Source organism: Copadichromis virginalis, linkage group LG17, assembly GCF_057382275.1.
Source record: "Copadichromis virginalis isolate Kocher_CV1m ecotype Utaka linkage group LG17, C_Virginalis_male_GT1.1, whole genome shotgun sequence".
In the NCBI taxonomy this organism is placed as follows: domain Eukaryota; kingdom Metazoa; phylum Chordata; class Actinopteri; order Cichliformes; family Cichlidae; genus Copadichromis; species Copadichromis virginalis.
Window position 1 is genome coordinate 1,812,356 of NC_140634.1, and position 27,319 is coordinate 1,839,674.

The 27,319-nt window shown below is 43.3% G+C and overlaps 1 protein-coding gene across 2 annotated transcripts in view; it reads left to right on the plus strand.

Moving 5' to 3' along the window:
* chst11 (carbohydrate (chondroitin 4) sulfotransferase 11) overlaps positions 1–27,319 on the plus strand; it is a 99,380-nt gene that overhangs the window by 52,931 nt on the left and 19,130 nt on the right. For both annotated transcript variants that reach the window (XM_085436062.1, XM_085436063.1), the window contains exon 2: positions 16,891–16,976. In XM_085436062.1, the coding sequence (XP_085292188.1) occupies positions 16,891–16,976 (86 nt within the window). The remainder of the gene's footprint in view (positions 1–16,890; positions 16,977–27,319) is intronic.

The window sequence follows — 27,319 nt, forward strand, 5'->3', positions numbered from 1 at the left end:
CGTTTAATATTGATACATTGACTTCATTTAGTGAACAAGCATGTTATAAAAGATTGGCTTCCCTGAGCAGAGCTGCTAATATCCATCAATTAGTCATATCAGGAGGACGCCCAGGATATGCTGGACAGATTATGTCCCCTGGTTGGAAGAGCTGCCAGTCCAGCTTGGGCTTGAATAATTGGTACCTCATGGGTGGATTAAGGGAACATTTTTAAACAAAAGCAGAGTTGTGGTTGAATCACTGATAAAGGCATAAACATCTGTAATACACATGGATCCTTACGAGGGCCAGATTCCTAGGAAGGCAGGAGCAAATCCATTCGTCTGTTTCCTTAACCACTCATCCACACTAGAGCCTTTCCATCTATCACTATGCAAGATGCAGGGTACCCAAGTAGTGACGTTCACACTTCCTGCCGACTAACATGCATGTGTTTGGGATGAGCGGAGAAAGCCGATGCAGGCACAGGGGAAATATGCACTAAACAGAAAGACCCCGTGTGACCATCAGATTTGAACCCGAAATCTTTTTCACATGAGTGTTGAACACTGCACCACCATGCTGAAAGGTGAAAAAAGATGTTCAAGAAATTAGAACTCTTAATTTCATATCTTCAGACTGTCAACAGTAGTTTGGTCGCTCAGGAGGCAGAGCAGGTCATCTACCAATCAGGTGGTTTAATCCCACGTATCCTCGGGTAAAATACTGACCCCAAGTTGCTCTCTGACCCTGTTATTGGATGTGACTTCTTGATAGAAATCATTCAGCTCACGTCTCCAACTATGATGCTTTCAGAATAAATGCAAGGCAAAGTTTTTCCTTTTAATATTCATGCAAATAGAATCACTGGAGAGTTTTGGGAAGCTAAAAATATTCTTCCCTTACGGCCAACAGGAGAATCAATTTACAGTAAAATATTCACAACTTACCAGGAGGTCATATAATTTTGCTCTCTTTCCTCACGTTCATCCTCCATTTCTGACAGTCAGCGGCATCATGACGGTCCACAGCACAGCTACGGGAAAACCTGTGCTGGTGGACTTTTGGAGGCCAGCAAGAAAGCTTTGAATGAAAGCAGAGTCACAGAGTCTGGCATAAATTTGTCTCTTTACCTTCTACCTCATACGAACTCGTCTGGCATAAACACAGTAGTAGATTGGCTGTTACTCGTTACTCGTTGTCCGTCTTTATTACCTCTCCACTACACAAAAGTTCCAAACTGAAGAATGAGTTTAGGAAGTGTAGGACATCCCTGTGTGTGAGGGGAGTGGGGGTGTCTCCAGTGCATGTGGCCTTTGTGGGAGCTCCAATCTCCCATTAGCAGATGCATTTAACTCTGAGCTGTTAGCACAAATGCAGCTCTCACTCAGAAGCAGTCGCTGGGGCATTGCTCCACCTGGGCCTCGTTCGTCTTACTCTTCTTGCCACAGGCGAAGCTGCAGTCGCTCCTTATGTTCAGTTTGAATAACTCCTCTCGTTACCACTCACGTCACGACTGCTCTGACTCATCTGTCTTCATGTGGCGATCCTTTGTCTCACTGAGGACACTCAAATATTCACTTCTGCTTCGTACATCTGTTATCACACCCCTGTGGCTTTTCATCCTTGGCATCTATATTGTGAGTCGGTCATTTGGGGAGAGTCACGGCTTCTTTAAGTTTGCAGTTTCTGTTAAATTCTCCTGACGCTGTACAAAGCTGGAATGTAATGTAAATGCAATAGGAGCTCTACTTGTGAGACTCCCTCAGGTCTTCTGCCTCCAGCCTAGCAGAAAACTTTAGGAAGAAGAGTTTTTCTGAATAACTGCTGGTGATAACAACAAACGTATCCTGGAGTATTAGCACAGAATTTAGTGCTATTGGCAAGAACACAGTGTTAGTGTGTGTTATATGAGTTGGATTTGCTTGGCGAGACTGTTGTGATTGGCTGTAGCACAGCTTTAGGTGTGTTTGCAGCGTGGCTCTATACAACATCTGCTAACTGCTTTCATGACTTTAAGTTTAAGTTTTGCAAACAACAAATGTCAGTTTTCTCCATCCTAACGTTCTGCTGTGTTGTGCTTGTAAATCGTGCCCTTGATAACAGAGCACAACTTCAGTTATTTGAACCAAGCCAGCTCGCACATGCAGCTCAATATCTGCCCTTCTTGAAGGATTCTCACAGTTACAAACCCTCGTGAATTTCTCACCAGCTTCTCTCTCCTGAGAACATTTCTCCAACTTAAGATGTTTAATGCAAAAGACCCTGGAGTCCAGGCAGTGAGCACCAGGGAAGACGAAGATCATTCCACCCCGTAGCAATGTTGGGAATTTAGTGGCATTGCTGGCGCCTTTTCCTGTCTGAATTATTCATCTCCTTGCGTGCTGCCTGTGTCTGCCGGTGTGTGATGGTTTGCAGATAACAGCTCAAATTGTCAGCTTGCTTCAGATGCCTCCGTCTGAACCCAGCATGCCTTTCTTCTTCACTTAGTTGACGTTTGCTTACATACATGCTTTTTTATTGAAGGGTGGAGTGTGGGGAGGTGGAGGGTGAAAGTCGTGAAATGTGTGGGTGTGTGACTCCCACAGGGCATGTGTGAAGAGGTTCAGTGAGTTCAATTTGAGCTTTCCAGCCTGTATCCAGGCAGAGGTGTCTCCTCCACTGTCTGACTCACTGTCTCTCTCCGTCTTTGTCTCCTCATGACTCTGACTGTCTGAGCCCGGCGAGCTCCGAGGCCCCTGGTTGGCCCCCATGTGACTCGGTCTGTCTGCACACTTGGCCACCTTTCAACCAAATTATGCTGTGTGTGTGTGTGTGTGTGTGTGTGTGTGTGTGTGTGTCTCGAGGGAGAGGTGGAGTATAAACAGTCATCACTTCCTGCCATTCATCAAAAGCTTGAGCTACATGAATCTCCATCTCCCTCCACCTACTGAAATCGTTATTACATTGTAAAATGATATGATGGAATACTCTCATAAACTTTCTGTTATTTGCATATTTATTTTCTAACTTGTTTATTCAATAATCATTTTGAAAAAAAGTATATGATTTCATTTGTGGGAGATTTCCCATCATGCACTGGTCTAAATTCAGGTTCCAAATCTTTTCTTTGTAAATAATTAAAGTCTGGAGCCTCTAAAAGTCTGGCATGCAAACCATCAAGTTTCCTCTGTCTCACTGACTTATGCTCAGTTTCCATGCTGACACTTCCTCAACACATACATTGCTCGACTATGATACCAGCAAAACACATGTGGTCGGTTGCCAGGCAAAGACTTAAGTGGACGTTTGAGGTCTTCGTTCCCATCTGAAGGCCACTGAGTACGAATTCCTTCCCTTTTTTGTCGAGGGAATGTTGAGTCATGCAGCGAGCTGTGACTCAGGGCTTCTGGAGCAAATGTGTAAGCAGCATGGTGGCATCATGGACAGTAGTCTGCAGCTGCACGTGGGCTGGACTTTTAATACTGACGTGTGAAGGTTTCATAACTGTCGGATTCATACGATAACAAGAAATCTCACCAGAGGCACGTGAAAGTTAAAAAACAATGAGGAATATTTGTAACATATTTTTGATTGAATGGAGCTTTTAAATTTGCATTGATAACACACACGACCGTCACACACACTAAATATGCACACCATGCTGCTTTTCTTATCAAATGTCTTTATTGACATGTCAGCTGAAAGCTTAAACCTTATGCTGGGCAGACACTGTGCGATTTTTTCAGTCGCGTTATTCAGCTCCTGCTCAAACTGTACGATTGACTCGCAGGGGTTAGAAGTTCATAGGTCATGATGCAGGTCTCACACTATACGGCCCGATGCTCTGATGCAACCTGAGTGCTCACACTGTGCGTCCATAAAATGAAGGTTATAACAGAAAATCTGTCGCTCTCTCTCTCTGTCTTTCACTCACACAGACACGCCACCACCATCAGCTTTGCTAAATTGCTAATGAAAAACATGATCAGCTGTGATTGAGCAGCAGTGTCGATCCAACTATTTTCACGGTTGTTGTGTCGTGATAATTTTGTGAGGCCACATCGAAAAGGCTCGGATGAGCTTTCCAAAGTTCTACAAGTTGTGCCTCCATCGCTTGTGTCCAGATCACACGCTGCACAGCCGTGCTGCTCCGTCTTTTTCGCTGACATTTGTGTTTGCGCGTGCGCAGTGTGACAAACTGCGGTGACACCCTCACGACGATCGCGAAGATTTCAAACCCAAGCGATTGATGATCGGGAGCTGGTCGTGAGGTGTCAATCGCTTCTCGTTACCCCACGTATACTACACGATGCACGTTGAAGGCCAAAATCGGGCCGATCGCCAAAACGGTCGCACGACTCAAAAATCGGCTCAAAATGGGCCAAAAATCGCACAATGTCTGCCCAGCATTAGAGCCACTTCAACACGTGGAAACACGCGAGAAAGCTCCACTGACTGAAGAAGGTGTGGGTGACTAACAGCAGTGAAGTGAGGAATACTGACACTGAAACATGCACCTGCAGGCTCTGGCAGCATGTGGACCCAGCATGACCCAGCATGTGGTCATGACCTCACGTTGCAGGTGCAGGTGAGGGCATGACCCAGCATGTGGTCATGACCTCACGTTGCAGGTGCAGGTGAGTAAAATGACTCCACAGAGTCAGAAGGTCACAGGTTAGGACAGTGAGATGGTTTAGGGTGCCTATGTGACTCCTGTTCTGGGCTCATTCATCTGGAATAAACTGACTGACTCCGATTGTGTTTGTGTGCTTCCTGCCTGGACACCTTGGGGATATCAGCCACCTGTACTGATTGGGGGTGTTTTTCTTTCAAAACTGGGATAATATGTGGATAAAGTTCTCACGGATACGTCCGATTGCAGGGTGGGGCTGTTAAAATTCCTTGTGTGAAATGGTGCCTTGTATATGAATGAACTCAGTGTCACTGCATAAGATGGATGAAAGGCAATAAAAACAAAAGAGTGTTACATGTTGTTCACTTTTTCCACTCACTGCCACCTTAGAGATGTCAGCATTACCAAAATATGAATCTATAGTTGTTTAGTGCAAATTATTAATATTGTATTAATTCCCCCATCGATTTTTAATTATTCAGCTAATGAATAAAACTGGCCTTGAAGCTATAAATGTAATATTTATTATTTCTCATCTGAAAGCTTCTAACATAACGACTTTATTTATTAATCCTGTAGTTCAGGATCAATTCCTCTGGTAGATGCTTTCCTTTTTGGTGCATTGAGGTGAGAGTCAGTGCAGAAACAACAGCGATCAACATCAGTACTGGATGTAGAAGCAACACATCAGGATTTGATTGTGGCTCCAAGTGCATCATCTACGTACTGCAGCAGTGCAGCTCATGTTCCTGGAGTAATGCATCAGGAATGGGATTCCTCGTGTTGAATGACAAAACACTGACGGTAGGATGATGCCGAGGTTATCTGCGTGCTGCACGGTGCTGCTCTTTCACCTGCTGCCACTTCTTTGTGTTTCATGCTCTGTTGTGTTAAAGGAGGCCTGAAACGTCCGGTCCACTGTTCATGTAGTACAATGTAGATGTGTGTAGAAGCTGTCAGGTGCTCTCTTTGTCCTTGTGGATTCAGTCCACAGTTTTCCTCAGTTTGTCTCAGGGACATCTGGGCTGGAAGTGATACAGAAGACTACTTGGTACAGCAGAGTAGGCGGAACAACGATCGTACTGAGGGCAGCTCTCCAGAAATGATCAGCTTTTTTTCTTACGTAATATGATAATTGTCAAGCTAGATTTGTGTTGGATTTTTAATGTGACTTTATTGGAAGTGTTCTTGATTTTTGGACATTCTGCAGAGACCCCATGAGATGGCTCTTGTGACCCTCCTTTGTGGCTGTCCATAGAACAAAGCATAAATGATGGCTAAAGTAATTTGAACTCTTGAATAAATGTGAGTGGAGTCATTTTTAACTTTGGCTTTCTGAAAGTCTGGACATGGCTGCTCTTCCACTCATTTTCAGTCCGGTCTCTACAGAAGACTTTCATATTGTTTGTTTCTTAAGCCTCTTGATGACACTGACCTGCGGATCATGTAAGCATAAAGTGGCACCTTAAAGAACCAGTGCTGTGCCAGAAACCTAACACGTGATCTGACAGATGCGTCTGGACCTGGATCCATCTAATCAAAGCCTGATCAGAAATGGGCTCAGTGGCAGGGCGGCTGTCAGGAAGCTGCACTTAAGGAGAGAAACAAGGCTGAGGATGCCAAATTATAAAAGAACAGGACTAAAGACCAGTGGCAGCCGGTCTTATGGAGTGATGAATCCAACTTTGTTTACAATTCTTACTAGTGTTAAGATGTGAAGACATTTCATAGAAGGCTCAGGGTTCTCGCTCCACAACCTTATCCAGTCAGCTGCTCTGTTTAGTTTGAAAAAGAAAAGGAGAATTAAACTAACTGAGATTCATATTTTCTTTATAATGAGAGAAACTCTGAATGTGTCTCCGTGATAACTTGATTATATCTTCAAACGTGGTGATTGGCATTTCTTGCCTCCTGCTGTTCTCAGGACCAGTCAAAGCTTATTATGATGCATACTGATAATAAGACTGAGCAGACATGGAGTTTGGAGAAATATTAGATCTTTCTTTCCTCCTGACTCTGCCTGTGAGCCTCAGGTGAGGACTGTCACAGACATAATTGCTTGTGTATTATCGTCGTGTTAGTAATCATCATTAAGGGGATTAGACTGAGCGCTCCAACCAGGAAAAGACACATGCAGTCAATCATCACTGGAGACTTGATTGGTTTTATAGCCTACCCACTCACGCTGGGAAAATCACTTCCCCAACTTCTTATTGAGCTTTGTTTAATGAAGTTGTGCCAACATTGCTAATCACCTGTATCTCTACTTCCCTGCTCCAGTTGCATTGTTCATTTAAATCCCAATTACACTGTGGCACTTCACTTTGTGTAGGACGGTAACACACACACACACATAGATTCATATGTGTGTGTGTGTGTGTGCGTGTGTGTGTGTGTGTGTGTGTGTGTGTGTGTGTGTGTGTGCGTGCGTGCGTGCGTGCGTGTGTGTGTGTGTGTGTGTGTGTGTGTGTGTGTGTGTTGGCTGATTATTATGTGCGGGCGGCCCAGTGTGAATTGTCTCTCCTTCCTTTCCTACTGTGAAGGTAAGATTAGTGACGAGTTCATCCTCCAGTGGACCATAATCCTCTGCTGATAGATGATGGCAGATGTTTTGCTTGATTGCAGGCCCGTACCGAGCATGTGCAGAAGCATCCCTGCTGTTTATAAGGTGACTCATTCATAATCAGATGGTGAGAAAACTGAATGCAGTGTAATACTTTCTAGCTGCAGTGCTTGTTTTGCATTAGGCCACTTTAAAGCTTGTCCGCTGAGACTGTGCATTAAACTGCAGCCTCATTTTTAAAAAGACATAATTTTCTACACTGTGCTTTTATTTTTGAACCATATCAGATTAACTTTCAAAGAAAAGTAAATAAATCTGCAGAAGGATACAGATGTTTCACATGCTGATGTGTGTGCATAGTGCACATGATAATGTTTGACCTAAACTGAAAAAAGGTAAGCTTGTTTTCTTTAGCATTATTTTTACGGGTTTACCGATAGACTTCTGGTCCTGTCCTGTGATGATGTATGAACCCTGCTTCTGGACCCAAACTGCTGTGTTTATTAAGGCTCGTGTCTTGATGCATTCTCAATCATCCAGGTAAGTAAATCTCCAAAAGTTGATTCTGATGATTCTGCCCATTGTTCCATCAGTGGGCTGGTTTCAGTCATTGTGCAAATGTCCTGTTCATAAGATTGGAAACCTGCAGACTGAAGAAGTCACTTGGATGAGTGAAGCGATTCTCCCACTGAAAACGTCCAGATGAACAGAATCAGCCTTTGGAGATTAAGGCTGGTGTGTTTTTAACTTGTTTGAATGGTTTCCATCTTGTTCTAGTTCATCTGAACGAGCCCCTAGAAAAGGCCGTGATTGCCGTCGGCCTCGCTGGGATTTTATTACCACTGTTCATTTTAAAGCTCAGTTTAAACCTTACGATGTAACTACAGCCCAGCCCATGCAGCAGCATAGTTACAACATGTTCTCATCCCAACGTCTAACACACCCACGACTGTGACAAATCGTCCGTATGTTACACGTTGGGAGGCCTGAGAGCACATCATTATATAGCAGCTAGCCCAACTTCAGTAACCCTACAAACGTCACTGCTGTTTAGTTTCCTGTCTTCATTTATGTTGGAAGTGATAGCAGAGCTGTACGTTTGAATTTCTCAGAAACCTCTCAGTCAGAACATGCTATATCATGTTTAGGTGGAAGCTAGCGAGCTAACATCCTGCTAACTTCTAACTCTGTTAGATGTAATAAATTCTGTTTTCATTGCCTGGATGTTAAACTTAATTGTTACACCTGGTAGAGCAGAACGCTGATCATTTTATTACAGATGAAAGACTTTAGACCGTTTTTAACTTTCAGTGATGCTGCAGTGTTCGTTTGACTTTGGGACCTGAAGACTTAGACTGGATAGTTTTGGGCTGTAAACTTTAAAAAAGCAACAGGACTTAAATTACAATGCGGGTACACATAAGGTGCTTTAACTTGATTTTTCAGCACATTATAAAACCAAAACATAACTATATGTAAAGTGAAAGTTTCCAAATGTAGAAAAACTAAGCTGCAAATATCATTTAAAAATTTATTTCAACCTCATCTCCCTTTTCACTCTTAATCTTTGCCTTTCAGAGATGAATCCAGTTTCCGTTTGAACAGACAGGCTTATGAAAGCCCATTTCAAATAAAGTATATATACATGAATAGTTCTGATTTTCAAACGGCACATTTTGTACTGGTGTACAGTAGCACACACCATTCTGAGCACTCTCATGCTTGTCTCTGCTGACAGCCTATTAAATCCTGTCACCTGGCTGAGAAATCGCTCCGTGGTGCTTTCAGACAAAAACATCTTTTAGCAAGTCTTTTGTTCTGTCTTTTCAGTAAATTGTGAAATGAGTTTGTTTTTTGTCGCCTATTTTAGAAAGCTGTTCCTCAGGAAGCAGCATGGAAACATTGTTACTGGAGAATACTTTCAGTGATTTGGCTTTTTCTCCACTTGCTTTTACAAGAGCGCACACTTGAAATCAGAACATTTTTGGAGCACTTTCACCAGTGGGATGATGGTGACAGCAAAGAGGAGGAGAGGAGGCGGCATATCACAGTGACTGAATGCTGTGTGCACTCTTTATCTGTGGTGCGTATGGATGTTTGTTCAGTGCGCAGAGCGCCTCTTAGTTTCGAGGTAACGCTGGAGACTGCTGCCATTTGGGCTGGCAGGGGAGTGAGTGTTACTGAATGAGGAGGAGGCAGGAACCATGTCAGTGGTGGAGGCAGAGCTATGTCTCAGTCTGCCTCAGCACCTCTGATGGGTTTCAGCTGTTTCTAAGTTTTCATTCATGTGTGTTGGTGTCTCCTGTACACTCAATCCTGGCTCTAAAAGCACGTCATGTAATTAAAGTGCCAGTTTGGAGCTGGTGCCTTATCACACACCAGTTCTCAGCCAGCAATGCTAGTTTGAGAATAACACAGACTGGATCATCTAAAATCTACTAACAGGAGGCACTGGAGAAGGGATCGTTGTGACCAGCAATACCAAAATATGGCAACCACCAACTTTAAAAATCTAGCAGTAGTTTATTGTCTAATATGTCCAAGAAAAAGATCAAATCAGGAGCTGTAGTAGAAAAGTATACATTTAAATAACGGTGTGGCGGGGTTGACTAAGTAAAATAAACCAATTCGAAGTTCCAGGGGCTATCAGACCTTAGCTGGGGTTTGATTTAAAAGCACATTTGAACCCAAAACAGTGTTAAGTTCGCTGACTCATGCTTGATGAGACAGCAAACTTAGAAGAACTGCATCTCAAGGGAAATGAAAGTGAAAGAGCATCTTAATGGCTCAGCATGTTCTGCCCAGATCCCCTGAGAGCAGAGGCCAAATGAGGCAATGTCCTCAAGCTACAGCAGAAGAACGGACGATCTCATGGCTGTAGCCTGCTGCTTATATGCCATATCATAGACACTATAACTATATAACTTATATTCCACTTGTAGTTTAGACCTTATGCTCTCAAGTGGAGCACTAAAGTACTCAAAGTCACACAAACATGCTTTTACCTAAGCCTGAGCTTTACACAGTTGTTGTAGTTTAATGTGGAACTGAAGTCTGTCTGCACACACACAGTGTAGCCCACAGAGGTACGGCTAAAAAGTGACCTCATCCAGGAGATACTGTTGGAACTACTTCAAGAAGACAGAGTAAAGGCTATTTTTGAAAGTATATTTTAACTGGTTACTCAATTAATCAGTGGAAAGATCAATACAGTACTCAATTACTAAAATCACCAGTAGCTGCAGTTCTCTTGTGCTAATCAGGTCACGAGCAGTTGTCCAAGCATTTCACTACATATCGTACTGTGTATGACTGTGTACGTGACAAATAAAAAATTTGAATTTAATCCACCAGAGACTAATGGACAGGAACTGGCTGCAGTATTTTCATCTTTGGTCAGAGAGAAAAAACAAACCAACACTATTTCTGTACCTTTATTGTTCTGGACTGAGATCTCACTGCAGCGGTACACGCACTGAATTGCTTGCAACAGTGGCCCCTCCCTCCCCAGGCTGGGTGCAGGGTGAGCCCCGGTAACCCTCTTTTTTGAAGAAGAAGATTTTGCAACAGCTTGAAGAGAAAAGGGAAAACTTTGCAGCTGTGTGACATGCAGAGTGCCAGCATAAACATGACAGCTGATGCACCATACAGCTAATCAATAACCAAAGCTTTACTTTACTTAGTAATTCACTAATATCCACACGTGCTGTACAATATAACACAGAACTGTCAAAAGCAAACTGTGCGTATTGAAGTTTCAGAAATGTTAGCAAATAAAGGGTCAAAAGCAGAGCTGAAGATCTGCTTATTGGAAAAGTTTATGCATGTTTGTTTATACAAACAAACCATTGCCGTTAAATTTCAAGTATCTCTGACAAACACATGCAGGGCCTGCATTTGTAACGTGCTCTGCTCGCTGTAGCATTCGAAATGTGGCATTAGAAATGTACATGTTCATGTACGCTGAGAATCTGTGAGTCTGAAAGCTTATTGGCATCCACATTGTGTGTGTGTGTGTGTGTGTGTGTGTGTGTGTGTGTGTGCGTGCGTGTGTGTGTGTTATGATGGTGCACAATCAATACTGTCAGCACTGAGGAAGTGAATAAGGTTCTGCTTTCCCATGACCTTACCTGATTCCAGAGCTCAGGCATCCAGCCAGCTGGTGCAGGTGATGGTGGAGGTTCAGCCCAGTTCCCACTAATTAAGGAGCCAGGTACTGGTAGAGGTGACCTTGTGTTCCTGTTGACTGGATTACATGCAGAGTTCTGGAAGCTGGTTTTCAGCCTTGTCGCACCAGTCCCAGGCCTTCATGCGCTGTGACTAATCCATTACTTCAAGGTAACAAACACACGCAGGAATACTGGCAGACTAAAAAGTTCATTAGTACAGCTGTGCGTGGTGGCTGTGTATGTGATGCCTGGAGGCATCAGAGCAGAGAGATAAGGCCTGTGTGGACAGATTTAATATAACTTGTACATTTTGGTTTGTGTGTCTGTATGTGTGCTTGGGGCAAGTTCTGCACCATGTGAGGGATTTAGAAAGATGAGCTTTTCTCTCACTTCTTTCTCCAGGGTGGTCTCATTTGCACAAACCTACAGAGAAATTCGTTTTACCATAAAAATGGAAACACATAGGCTGAATATAACAGCTCACTCCAGCTGATGGAAGCAGCTTCTGTATATATGTTCCTTCTTCCTGATGTTGCTGTCGTGTGGTATCGCCACGTCTATCGCTACGGCCATCTTCTTCTGTTTGTCTACCACCACTATGTCCGTCTGTATCTGGAAGTCCCACAGGAACTTAGTTCTCCCATTTTGACCTCGGGACTTCCAGGTTATACTCGGCACAGATGTTCCTGTACACTATGCCGGCCACTTGGTTATGGCGTTCCATGTATGCCTTGCCTGCTAGCATCTTGCACCCTGCTGTTATGTGCTGGATTGTCTCTGGGGCATCTTTACACAGCCTGCACCTGGGGTCTTGGCTGGTGTGATAGACCCCAGCCTCTATGGATCTTGTGCTCAGAGCTTGTTCTTCTGCTGCCATGATTAGTGCCTCTGTGCTGTGTGTGTGTATATATATGTGTATATATACAGTGGGGCAAAAAAGTATTTAGTCAGCCACCGATTGTGCAAGTTCCCCGACTTAAAATGATGACAGAGGTCAGTAATTTGCACCAGAGGTACACTTCAACTGTGAGAGACAGAATGTGAAAAAAAAATCCATGAATCCACATGGTAGGATTTGTAAAGAATTTATTCGTAAATCAGGGTGGAAAATAAGTATTTGGTCACCTCAAACATGGAAAATCTCTGGCTCTCACAGACCTGTAACGTCTTCTGTAAGAAGCTTTTCTGTCCCCCACTCGTTACCTGTATGAATGGCACCTGTTGGAACTCATCATCTGTATAAAAGACACCTGTCCACAGCCTCAAACAGTCAGACTCCAAACTCCGCCATGGCCAAGACCAAAGAGCTTTCGAAGGACACCAGGAAAAGTATTGTAGACCTGCACCAGACTGGGAAGAGTGAATCTACAATAGGCAAGCAGCTTGGTGTGAAAAAATCAACTGTGGGAGCAATCATCAGAAAATGGAAGACATACAAGACCACTGATAATCTCCCTCCATCTGGGGCTCCACGCAAGATCTCATCCCGTGGGGTCAAAATGATCATGAGAACGGTGAGCAAAGATCCCAGAACCACACGGGGGGACCTGGTGAATGACCTGCAGAGAGCTGGGACCAAAGTAACAAAGGTCACCATCAGTAACACACTACAACGGCAGGGAATCAAATCCCGCAGTGCCAGACGTGTTCCGCTGCTGAAGCCAGTGCATGTCCAGGCCCGTCTGAAGTTTGCCAGAGAGCACATGGATGATACAGCAGAGGATTGGGAGAATGTCATGTGGTCAGATGAAACCAAAGTAGAACTTTTTGGTATAGACTCAACTCGTCGTGTTTGGAGGAAGAAGAATACTGAGTTGCATCCCAAGAACACCATACCTACTGTGAAGCATGGGGGTGGAAACATCATGCTATGGGGCTGTTTTTCTGCCAAGGGGACAGGACGACTGATCCGTGTTTAGGACAGAATGAATGGGGCCATGTATCGTGAGATTTTGAGCCAAAACCTCCTTCCATCAGTGAGAACTTTGAAGATGAAACGAGGCTGGGTCTTCCAACATGACAATGATCCAAAACACACCGCCCGGGCAACAAAGGAGTGGCTCCGTAAGAAGCATTTGAAAGTCCTGGAGTGGCCTAGCCAGTCTCCAGACCTCAACCCCATAGAAAATCTGTGGCGGGAGTTGAAAGTCCGTGTTGCTCTGCGACAGCCCCAAAACATCACTGCTCTCGAGAAGATCTGCATGGAGGAATGGGCCAAAATACCAGCTACTGTGTGTGCAAACCTGGTAAAGACCTATAGTAAACGTTTGACCTCTGTTATTGCCAACAAAGGTTATGTTACAAAGTATTGAGTTGTATTTTTGTTATTGACCAAATACTTATTTTCCACCCTGATTTACGAATAAATTCTTTACAAATCCTACCATGTGGATTCATGGATTTTTTTTCACATTCTGTCTCTCACAGTTGAAGTGTACCTCTGGTGCAAGTTACTGACCTCTGTCATCATTTTAGGTGGGGGAACTTGCACAATCGGTGGCTGACTAAATACTTTTTTGCCCCACTGTATATTTTCATCATCCCTGTGGGAAGCTTCTTTGTGGTCACGTTGTATCTATTGACATAACATGATAATGATGTTATATCTTTGTACATATTAACTAATATCCACGTTGTTAAAAAGTAAAATCATACCTTTCATTGATTCTCTGGTTTGTCTCAGGCTTTTGCGTGTTTTTTCATTGCAGTTGTGTTCCTCTGTGCTCTGTGTGGTTGCTTTCAGCCTCCTCTTTTATTTTATTGCATCCAGTTGTCTAAGAGCATGTGCTAAGATATATAATCATTTTCTCCGAGGTAGTAAATAAGATTTGTTACATGTGTAACAGTGCTCTTATGTGGAGTAACAAGTGAAAGGTCCCCACAATACAACTAGCTCATTTATGTCTATTCAAGCCTCTTCTTCAATTGTAGTGACTGTTACCGATGCCTGATTTATTATGGCCTCCATTCCAGTTAGCCCTGGGTCCACTGGTGCTAGTGAATAAGAATCCCCCCCAGCTGTGCAACCTGTCAGTGAACACAGTGCAATCACACACACTCAGACACTAAATCCTTAATACCTTGAGACCCACCTCAGGGCTGTGTCCACAGCAATCAGCAGTGGCCCACCGTCTGCTGATTCAGCTTGTACTGACTTACTGGTGCTGGAGACGTGTGTGTATGTGCTGGGTTTGAGCTGGCCTGTGGAAGCACCTAAAAGGCAAATACTATGCAACTGCGTTACTGTGCTGCGAGCTCTTGTTCTCCAAGCCAGCATTAATTGCCTATTTACAACGTCCACAGCAGTGCTGTGCTGAACTGCATTATTAAAGACCAGCTTTCACAAAACTATTATCAATCACGCTCTCGTGTGTGTCTGTGCATGGTTAATTGCACATAGCGTGTGTAAAGGCATCCCTCCTTTCTGTCTAGCATTCCCTTTGGTGTTTGAAGGTCATTGCTGTCTGCTGGGGCTCGTTACACTAACAAGCACCGGCTCACTCCCTAGGGCTCTGTCAAAGGATTCGTGTGAACAGAGGATTACACGTCTCTTACAGGGATCCAGGCTGTGCTCAGTTCCAGCCCCATCACACCCCATTCTTCAATTTTTAAGCAGGATTTGAAAAAATCAAGAGTCTCCTTTTCTGTTTTTTGCTTTGATGCTCTTGTGACGCGAGGACGAGAGAGGCGAGGACACGCCCCTCAATCAGTCCTGACGGAAAGTTCTCCACAACAGGAAAAATGAATCACTAAATAACATTCATAATAATAATGATGATGACACTGCAACGACATCTTCATCAGATATTGTGTACACAGGCTACATGTTTGCGGTCAACACATTTGTTAGATGCTGCAGATGAGCAAATATCCATTGTGACATTATCAGCTCTGCACAGCAGATTTGCAGCATGTCCAACGAGCACACAGACACACACCCTCATAAAGTGTAGGTCTAACAGGACAACGGTGTTTATCTGGCTTCTGATCCTGAATCATTAACCAATAACTGATCATTAATTAGAAGCCACGCCCTCCATGTCATGCGCAAAACTGACAGCATCACAAAACTGTTCGAAATAGCATCTCTCTGTGGTCCAGTTGCTGCACTTTGTAGCCATTTAGTCTCTTTCTTGCATCTCTTTGTGGCAGAACTTTGTCTGTGGTTGTGTTCATTCATATTTACTTCCACTGCTCGTTGCATCTCTGCTGTTTTGTTCATTATTTCATCATCATTTCATCGTTGCGTTGTCTCTCTTTGTGTGTTTTGCAGCAGGTTTTTTGTGACTTTGTCTGCAATCACATTGTGTCTCTCAGTTTTCTTTTGGAGTATTTGATGTCTTTTGTGTCTCTCTGGTAATTTTGTCTTTTTCATCCCTTTGTTCCTCTTTATTGCAGCACCTCTGTCTTTCTGGGACTTCCTCAGCCTCTGAGCCCTGTGGCCTGTGTGCAGAAGGCCTGTGGACCATCCATTTCAAACATACAGCGTATATAAAACTGTGTGTTTGACTGCTTTGTTTTCATATAATTATAATAGTTCTTAACCCATAAGAAGTCTGTGGTGTTTAGAAACAGGTCTGGCTATTATTTTAACCCCTGATCAGTTGAACAGTATCAGTGTGCTTTAAATGTAAACATACTCTGTTGTCCACGTATAATCCTACTTTGTTGCTTTGTGGTTGGCAAACATGCTGTGAAACCTGATTCACAGATGGAAACTCGCCGTAGAAATGAATGTACACCTCTTGTTATTCTCATCGTTAGCTTTCCTGATGGCAAGAACACGCGTTCATCCACGAACACGAGGCAGATGACGTGCAGAACAAAGTGCTATTAAACCCTCGGCTTTCTCGTTAGCGGTTCCTTTCCTTTCCTGTTGATCCTGCGCCGTTCTTGCGCACTTTTCCGTCCAGAGTAATTGGAGAGAGTGTGCTGGCCGAGGCAAAGTGTTGCGCTGGCTGCTCCCACTGAGCCGGTGCCAGCAGCTACTGCTCTGTATCGAGTTGTATAAAGAGCTGAGATCCAGCCAAATAAACACTGAACTGTGGCTTTGCCCTTGGCATATAGTCACTGCTCTCATTATTTATCCCTGTAGCTTTCTGCTTGCCACTTGCAGCAGTTGGTTGTTCAAGGTGATGCTTCCACATGTGGGATATTCAAGGAAGGGAGTAAAAAATAAAGGGAAGCTGGGATTTAATCTTTCATCAGTCAAAGGATAACAGCCCCCTTGGATGTAGACAGACTCGTGTTCAGTGTGAGGAATAAAAGGCGTTACTGTTGTGTAATTACCACATGTGGCCACAGTCACCGCTGCTGAGCAGCTATGAGCTGAGATCACAGACTGTATAGAAAGGATGGATGGACGCTTGGAGCCAGCCTCAAGTGTCGTGGAGGCGTTCTCACACTGATAGCTGCATGAAAAATAATCCAACCCAAACGATATGTTTTTATATAGGATGACGTGTGTTCTGCACTGCATGCTGTCAAAATGATTGCTGTGTCAGAACAGCTGCAGTAAGTCTGAATGTCCTCCGTTCTTACTGGAGCATCATCTGTTTTCCAGTCATGCGGAGGAACCCCTTCATGGTGGAAGGCTGCTGTAGGAAAGGATCCCGCAATGCCCTGCAGGAGCTCTACAACCCCACACAGGTAGGACACTGTCCCACTTCCATAAGCGCCCTTGTCATCTCCTTATCACCACCTGCATCTGTTTTCACATTTGTATTTTACTCCAGGTTTTCGCCTGAAGAAGGCGGTGGAAGAAGGCCTATATTTGTCTTTGCCTGCATGTTTAGAAGGCAGATATTTTCTTTTCTAACTGTTGGTGCCCACAGGACTGATGCTCAGTCTTTACCTGAGGAAACAGCTGACTGTTTGTGAAAGCTCAGCATAATGATTGATTCTCCGTCTCTTGGTCAGGAAATGTTGCCGGCCTCAGGTGATAAGTCATCCCGATTGTATCATAAATGAGAGCAGACAATAAATCACAAGAAAGGACAGAGGTTTTTCTCAGGTCTCACAATTTACCCTTTTCAAGGACAGTGAGGAAATGACAAACTCCTACTAGAAGCTCTTTTCTGCAGCATTTTTTCATATCGCATAAACAGCGAGACTATTACAGTGCTGTCATGTCTGTCCCAGCCAGTGAAACCTTGCTTCATCTCATTTTTCACGATTTAAAACGCTTTACAGGACGACGACCATCTGACCGCACGCTGCCTGCTATAACAGTGTGATTGCCAGCATGAAATTAAAGCGTATAATGTGATGTCATTTTAATGGCTCGAGTTTTACTGGACAGTTTACAGTGAAGAGACTGACGCAGGAAAAATCAGAAGGAGATGCAGACACAGGCCTCAGCCTCGTCGGTTTATGCTTACAATTAAAGAAGCAAAGGACATAAAATAGAGAACACCTACCATGTGAATGACTTTAAGAGCGATGGCTGGGATAAAATCAAATGAATCAAACCATATCAGTGGTTTTGCACATTACTCCTGAGCATATGCTATGTTTGCTATGATTTCCTATCACCCAGAGAGCTTTTTAATTCAAGGGTAAAAAGAAGCTTTGGCAGCACTTTAAATGTAGCTGCCAACAGTGCTGCGTTCATAAGCTATACTGAACTGAAGGGGGACCAGAGAAAAGCATATGTTTTAAAAGGATGGCACTAACAAAGTCATTGCTAACTTTAATACCATGTATAGAATATTCTTATAGGTTTTATATTTCATGGAAAAATGAGTCTAGTGAAAACTGCAACAATCTGTGCCCAGTCTGTTAATGCTCACAGAAGAAGGATTTGGCAGTGATGGCTATTATTTTGACCTGAAAAGTCTAAAATTGTCCCATAAAGTAGAAAAAATAAATAAAGTTCAGCACTCGGTCTAGTTCAGTTTGTCCCTCTCAGATGAATCTTCACTTGTGTCGGTGTGCTGCTTCAAACACACGGTTACAAAATGCTCCAGTTTGGATAAACATGCATTAAAGCGAATGCAGCATACAGATAAAGTATGACCGAAATAATGGATGCAAGATGAAAGGAAATGCTAACATACAACAATGTGTTTCATTTTAAGCAAACTCATTCAGCCAACCTGATGAGCTGAGGAGGGCTGCTGCAGAGTTCAGGCACTGCGTCCTGAAAGGTGTGGTCACCTCTTAGTTTAAAATAACAGCGTGCTGCAGTCAAAAGGTTACTATCAAATATCAGAGAGACGAGTCGTCAGTTGGTCCAAATTATTAGGTACCACTATAGGATTGGTCTATGCAGTGTTTCAGGTACAGCAGACATCCTTACACAGACGTGCATGTACACAGAACTGAGTGCAGCCAGGTTGGTGCTGGACGTCACACTCTGTCAAGCTGAACCCTGCATGTCCTGCCAGCAAGAGGAACTGACCCTCTTTTGATTGTTCCCTTTGTGTAATACCAGAGCCTCTACAGTGTAGGGCCGAACAAGATGAACAGCTTGTGTGGGGAGGCGCAGGCGCGTGTTTGGAGGCGAGGTCCCACGCCTGAAATTCAGATACTTTATCTCCAATTAGAATTCGAGTATTTTACCTTCTTGGAATGTAACTTTTTATCTGGACAGTGTATCATCAATATGTTTAGTTTTCATGAGAAAACTGGAAACTACAGCATGTAAAGCAGGCTGTAGGTGAACCAGCGAGTGTGGCTGCACAGGTATGAGTCTTCTTGACTTCAAACAGCCTGCATCAGAGAGGGGAACGTTCAAAGAAACCCTGCTTGCTGTGATAATGAAACTGTGCCTCGATGTTCACTGTGATGGATTACCAATCTCAAGCAAGTGAGCTGAAACAATGAGTGCCTCGAAGGTAGAAAATCAATTCAACAACTTAATGTTCAAAAGATGGTTGGAAAGGATGGAAAGTGTACATGTTTTGCAGTATGCAGTATCAACTAAATCAGGCACATTTTGGAGCACTGTGGAGATGCACATTTTGTGCAGCTGTGGCTCTCGGGGCTGAGCGCAACCTGCCAGCAGTGCAGTCACTGAGGAGAGGAGCATGACAGGAGGACACTGCTGGAGGTGATGGTGATAGATTGGATAGTTTCTGCTCCTCTTCTGCTCTCTGATCAATGTCCTACCATCTATCACTTCCTGTCTGCATGCCTCTTTCTTCTGCCGCTAACCCCGACAGTGTCTTACCTCACGCTTCCTGTTGTCCTTTATTCACTGTGTTCTGCTGCGCGCTGTCTCAGGCTGTCCCTCATCCTCTCCCTCTCTCCGTTTCCATTTCACTGTCGGCCATTTATCACCCAGGACCTTTTAAAAGCATACCGTAGGAATTTAAACGGTTTGCTGGACAGCTAAGATTAGACCAGGCGCACATGGGCCTGGCGTTAGTTGATTTTCCCTGGATGATTTTTCCCACTCATGTGAAGCACCATTGATATATTTCTATGTAGAGGAGGCTTCTAGTGCAGCTAGGGTAAATTTTAGCAGGGTGCTTGGGGTCAGTGGTCAAAGAGAGATGTGTGTGTGTGTGTGTGTGTGTGTGTGTGTGTGTGTGTGTGTGTGTGTGTGTGTCACGGAAAAGAGGGACCCAGGCGCGGTTCTTGCTCACAGAGACACAGTGTGTTTATTTACAGTGAAACAGACAAGTCCAACAATCCATTCAAAAGTGCAATTTTCCAATCGTGCTCGTCCCTTGCTCCCAGTGCATTCCGTGTAGTAACTCCCTTAGTGTGTGTGTGCTCCCCAACTCGCTTCTCCGCTCGCCCCTCCTGGAGGAAGAAGGAAAATCCAGCGTTAGCCACACGCTAGCCGAATAACACACTCACACTGCTCGCACAGACTATACCAGTTCGGAGTAATAATCCCACGTCGACTGTCGCCGTGAGTCCAGGTTAAATACCCCTTTCTAGCCTGGAGGAATGATTACCAACCACTGGTCAGGTAATCAGCTGCAGGTGGGCCGGCAACAGCGAAGAGGGACTCCCAATGACGACAGTCGCCAGGACACGCCTCTCCCACGGCGCGCACTTCCGTAAACAACCCCGAGGGCCAGGGAGGGAGAAGCAAACACATATACAGAAAACATAAACACAAGCAGGGTCGTCCGGAAAGGGCCCTCCGACCGTGACAGTGTGGGCGTCGAGCGGAAAACAGAATCATAAATAGAAATAAATGTAAGACTCATATAAATATGAAAACCTCACTTTGTGCTTTTAGTGCATCTGTAATCCACTTTTACAAAACATAAACTTTGCAAGCAGCAGCCTACATGGTGGCTACACAGCGACCTCGTGCAGTCATTCACAGTAGCAGGTTTACGCAGACTGTAGGCGTGTTTCCATCCACCTGTTTTTATTTTTAACTGCTGCATGATAGAAATGATTGAAACGAAATGCAGAAAATCTAATGAAACTTCTAAATATTGGAACCAGTTTAAATACAGTGGGGCAAAAAAGTATTTAGTCAGCCACCGATTGTGCAAGTTCCCCCACTTAAAATGATGACAGAGGTCAGTAATTTGCACCAGAGGTACACTTCAACTGTGAGAGCCAGAGATTTTCCTTGTTTGAGGTGACCAAATACTTATTTCCACCCTGATTTACGAATAAATTCTTTACAAATCCTACCATGTGGATTCATGGATTTTTTTTTCACATTCTGTCTCTCACAGTTGAAGTGTACCTCTGGTGCAAATTACTGACCTCTGTCATCATTTTAAGTGGGGGAACTTGCACAATCGGTGGCTGACTAAATACTTTTTTGCCCCACTGTAGGTGGCATCCTTGCTAGTGAACAACATCATGTCTCTATATACGGTATTAATCATGCATACAGCAACAGGGTCCATGTCCTCAGGCCGTTCTGTCAGCAGGGCCGTGCTGTCTGAGGTATGATTCATGTGACTGGCAAACACAGCCTGCACACACCAGCATCACTGCTGACAGGCCTGCAGCTTTACTGTTATTATTTGCATGTAGAGATTTACTCATATTCATATCTATAATTTCCCAGCGTCACTTTTAATACACAGCTCCAGAGTTTATTAAACAAAAGTAAATGAAAGCTTCCCTTGCAGTATTCTCATTTACCCACTCAGCTCCTCGCAGCCCTTTAATATGCTACTCTGTAATAATCTGCACTCCTCTCTCTCCGTGCCGCTCTCTTCTTTTGGATGTTTTTGCTTTCAGCTAATACATGCTCGCTGGTTTTCTTACAAAAAAGCTCACTTTAAATAAATCTGAAGTCAAGTGTTTAATTCAGGGCTTAACTTCCCTCTTATTGAGCCCTGGAGGCGCAGAAGGCGGGAGCTACAAGGTCTCGCTTAGACTTCCAAAAGCCCAATGACACCCTCGTCTTTGTGACTTGAACCTGTGTGTTTTTAGAATACATTATATTAAAGCTAAGCTCTGACTCCTCAGAGATAGTTTTATTAACCACAATTTAAATCAGATGCTGAATGTAATTAAGTAATTTAACGTGGCCACATGTGGTCAGAGTACATCTAAATACAGTAAAGAAACCTGCTAATGATCCTTCTTCCTTTTTATCCTCCAACCAGCAATGACAGGCTGGCTCACAGAGGCAATTATAACAGATTATACCAGCTCACTCATTAATGCTGAATCAGAAATCAGACTTGATGCTCAGATCTGTGCCGTAGTAAAAGGAATGACTCAGCTAATGTAGGCTAACATCGTCTATGTGTGTTCATTGTGTTTGTGCTGAGGGATCCAAGGATACACAGATGCTTCAAGTTGTTTTGATGATCCATCTGTTTGGGCTTAAAACAATAGTTTGCCTTAATCATACTGCTGTTGTCTCCTAATCACATCCATATCCACCTCTGACATCATAAAGTCCAGATGCCAGGATTTCTTCTGAAGTGCATTTAATAAAAGTTAGAGAATTATTTTCTTGTTCTTACTACAAACTTTTCTGCTGCCAGAAAACATGCATGAGTTTGTCCAAAAGTAACAGGACAGTCTGATAAGAAAAATACAATCGTTCAGAGTTATGCAGGTTTCTTGGCTTGTTGGTGAATTCTTCTCATCAACGTTAAGTTGAAAGCCAAACAGTTCAGATATGCATGGTTGTAATAATAGTTTTTAAACGGAGTATGAAGGTGGCCACAAGATCAGCGGTTCAATCCCCAGCTCCTCCAGTTTGTATTGTGAGGCATCCTTGGGCAAGTCCTGACCCCTGACCCCTGGGTTGCCCCTAAACCATTCATCAGTGTGTGTGTGTGTGCATCACATTTTGGGGTTATATATTTTTAAAAACGCTGGTTACCTCAGTGTTGGTGTCTCACTCTTTTCTCACATTTCCTGTGCTCGGTGTGGAGTCAGCTGACATGTCAGAGTAGCTCCCACTTGAATGTCAGGATCCATGTTTATACTCACTTCACTGGTTAGTGCTGGCTGATAGGTGCATTGAAATCCTTTTTATTTGAATGGAATGACTTATTTGAAGAGATGAATATGTTGGATTGAACTATGCACAGCACTGTGTTAAAAGAAGAGCACCAAAAAACCCATGAATTCTTGCTCTTTCCTAGATTTCCTCAGCTAGCAGTGACGGCAGAATTTAAATGTCCTGAGAAAACATCTTAAATTCTGTGAGAAAGTCGAGTACAGCACAAAGAAGCCTGAGATGAAACCCATGACAGGTCCACAGCAGCATAGAGAGCGGTTAGAGCACAAGTTTCACTATCAGTTTAAACATGTACTGTCTATGGCTGTGGAGTCTAACTTAGATAATGGCAGAAAATAACTGCTCAGAGGTGTTTCCAGATGACTGCAGAGTGACAAAACAAGGCGTTTTGTAGGGAGACTTTTATTCCAGGTATCTCGTTTTCATACTGGCTGAACATTTGAACTGGAATTAAACTCCATACCTGCTAAAGATACCATTCTGTCAAAGGATACAGAGGAGTGTTTTTTACAGCTCTGTTCATTCATCCTCTTTCATTTCAGCTTTATACTGACATAGCAGAGAGACGCTTTAAAAGATGGGTCAATGACAAAACCTGAATCTGACTAAACTTTTGCCACTTACCGTTCAGACTTTATCAGGTAACGTGCTGCATTCTGGTACAACAGCCCTTTTGTAGTAACTTGAAACGGTTTCCTTTCTGTTACTGACGTAATTTGGAACGACTGAACAAATAAATTGATTTGAAAGTTAAAAGGGGGCTAAAGTCAGTGGGTTATTTGTTAAATGTAAAAGTTTGAAATAGGAGGATTTATAATACCCACATCAAGATTCTGAACGACAGAAACTCGTGAACCAAAAACGTAATTTAGGTATAAAAGCTGCATGAAAGTGAAAAAATAGCAGTTCCATACATCTCAAACCTGCTTCTTGACTCTATGACCTCCTGATAATCACACTCAAGTTGCATTTTGTGTCCACATACATTTCTGAGGAATATCACATTAAAGAGTTTCAGGCTGTGAAATGTCATTCTTTCAGTAAATAGTCAGGTCCCAGGGTAATGACTGGATGGTACACTTGACTAATAATTTGACTGGTAATGGTATTTAATCCAGGCTGGAAGCTAGCTGCTTTACTCATTCAGCAAAGTTTAGATGAGCGTTTGACAGGTTTGACAAAAATAATGAGGTCATCATCAGAAAGGTGAAAAAGAGCGACTCTAATTCGAAAATCTTTCAGACGACATAGCGCTCTATGACTCATCACACCAAAGCAGCTGACCAATCAACAAGGCTCAACGAAAGAAGCCCGCCTCCCACAACAAATGATATTTGTTGTGTCAGCCGAGCTGGACATTCAATAAACAGGGTCCACCTCTGACAAGCAAAGAAAGCTGTTGTAGACCAAACTGCACATTAGTTCATATTGAACATCATGTAGGGTTGCATGTTTCAGACCAGACATCATTAGACTTTAACCATGTTGTGCAGACAGGTCGTTTTACTGCTTCATAAATAAATGTAATCAGTGAAAAGAGGAAAGTGTCTCTGTGTGTCTGTGACACTAATACCTGTGTGGCTGTTTCACCAGCTGCAGATACGCCTCTAACCCTGCAATCCACTCACTGCAATCGTGTGTGTGTGTGTGTGTGTGTGCGTGTGTGTGTGTGTGTGTGTGTGTGTGTGTGTGTGTGTGTGTGTGTGTGTGTGTGTGTGTGTGTGTGCGTGCACTCTCTGGAATTGGCACCCTGGGCCAGATTATGCAGGAACACAGCAGCTGAGACTGGCACAGACTTGAAAGAAGCGTCACACCTTTCACCCACAGCAAAAAGCCAAAGCAGCTGTCTTGAGTGTTCCTCTGCTGTAAAGCCATCAGACCGGAGCACAGTCATACGCTGTGGGTGTGGGTTCTAAGATGTGTGCGCAGGAAGCTGGATAAGTCACTCTGGGTTTAAAGACAAAGGGATTTAGAGGAGGAGGCTTTACTCTTTTTTGTCTCTGCCTATCTCTACAGGCTGCATATAAACAGGCTGAAGAAAGGCGGTGAAAAGAGAGAGACAAAGGGATTTAAAGGGGATGAGTGCTCTGTTTTGCTCTCGGAGAAGATAAACTGTGTGCATGAAAGAGGAGCTATAGTACAGAAGGCTGTAGAGAAATGGATTAGAGAAATGCATAAATAAGACTTTGTGTGTCATCGAGATCAAAAAGCAAATGTTTCGTGATCTTGAAATTACAAGCTTGTTTACTTAAAACTATAAAATAATTATATTGTGTGGTTACACGAAGTTCAAACCAAGCTCGATTCCAGCAGACGTCCTTCCAGAAGGCCTTTGGCTCACTACTTTGAATTTTTAGAAAAACTAATCTTGAATTGTTTTTTGTGATTCCACCTTGGTCTTCTTTCGTATGTAACTGTGTATTAAAGTAGGTTATAGTGCTCATTAACATTACCTGCTCCACACTAAGCTTTCATAGTGCAGTGGAGTCCCCGAAACTGTGAGACGCACCTACTGCAGGCAGAAGAAAGCACAGCAATGTTTTTCCTGCTGTCTCAGGTCTCTGTATGCGATGGATTCTCAGAGGAGAATATTTTACAGCAAAAAGTGATTCAGCTGACAGATATTTCGATCTATGCCAAAAATTAAAATACTGCAAAATGAGAGATGCGACACCTGAACTCAGGTCATAATGGAAAGTCTGATTCATCCCAAATTGGGTGTGACGGTGTTGGTTGCTGTTGGTTGCTTTCCAGAGACAAACACTTATGTTCTTGAATCTTGAAGTCCTGCAAGATGATGAGTTTGTATTAGTTAGTCTACATAAAAGTAGCTGACAGTGGAGTTTCTGGCTGCAGCAGTAGCTACTGTGTTAAGTCTCGGTTGTAAATGGACAGTTTTCCCATATTTTACCTGGTCTGTGGTGCTATTTATCCTTAAAGAGTGTTTTGGTGTGAGTTGTCCAGTTTGGGAGATAAATATGTCTGAGTTCTGTGAAATCAAAAAAAGATATTACAAGCTCAGCAGTAAAATCTCAACCAAGCAAATGAAGCAAAAAATCCACTTTGACCTGAGCAGTGTCATGTCAGTAATACACTCAGGGTCCACTCTGATTAGTTACACCTCGTTAGTGTGGGGTTAGAATTGCCCTTATTCTTCATGGGATAGATTCAGTTCATTCAATCAGCTCGGCCCTCTTCTCTGGCATCAAGACATTTTACCCATCGAGTTGCTGCTCACTGGACATTTTCTCTTTTTCGAAGCACTCTCTGTAAATGCTAATGATGGCTGCGTGGGAAATTCCCAGCAGTTTAGCAGTTTCTGAATTACTCATATTAGTATGTCTGGTACCAACAGCAACACAACGTTAAAAATCACTTAAACCATTTGCTTGGTGCTCAGTCTGAACTTCATCAAGTCAACTCGACCCTTTCTGCAAGCCTAAATGCACCGAGGCTGCTTTCATGTGATTGGCTGATAACATATTTGCATTACCAAGTGTAACAGAGTAGAGAAAACGATTTTTTTTAAATTTCCTTTCTCTCTTCCTTTTATGTATATTTTTGCATTTGCAGTCGTTTTCTTTGAAAAATATTTATTTTGAAAAAAGGAAGTGTGACCTTCTCTGTTTCACGGTTAGCGATCAGTGCAGCGACTGTAGAAAAGGACGACCTACCAGCTCCCCAAAATGAAGCCAAAATGTCTCTATCGCCCCCTGGTGTCTGGCTGCAGTATAGGTCATAAACCCCGCCTCCCTGTTAGCGGAGGGGACTGGAGCCAGACCAGTGACTGTAAAAAATTTACTTTTCTGCAGTCATCCGATCTGCGATAATACTGTCATTTGTGTAGAAACTATGTTAGTCCAGCCATCATGTATTAAGTATTGAGAGTATTTGCACTTTGAAAAGTAAATGAGACAGGCTGCAGACGTCCATGCTGAACTATCGGTCGTCTTGTTGATGTGAGCAGGAGCTAGAGGGGGGCGTGTGGTTGTGTCCCCTGCCACGTTCACGCTGACACCTCATCTTGGCTAGGTTTTTTTTTTGTTTTTTTGCCTGTCCCGTTTGGCTCTTTTGCATCAGAATTGTTGTCTAAAGGCAAAGAAAGATGCCCAACGGATTTACTTTACCAAACTGACCATCCCAGCCTTGCCGTAATGGTCCATTTGATTCACCTTTTATTGTTTATTTTATTTTCACTTACTGAATACGGGACAGACTTGACTGGGGGAAAGAAGGGGAGAAAGAAAGAGGGAAAGAGAAACAGCTGAGAAGAGGGACGGGGGAGAAGGCAAAAAACAAAAACCAACAGAATGAGCAGAAAAAAAAAAGAAATAAAAAATGCATATATCAATCACCTGGATCACCTGCTGAGAAAGAAAAAAGAAAACAAGCAGAAGAGAACAAGAGTAATAGAATAAACAACATCACAATGATATATGGGAATATGACAGTAAATACTAAATATTAAACATTATTGTGCAGCACATAAGATCAACAGAACACAGTGTGCTTTGAGGTAGGAGCCAAAAAGGGTGTAGTTTGTGGGTGTGATCACCCGTGTGTACACCTGTGAGCATGG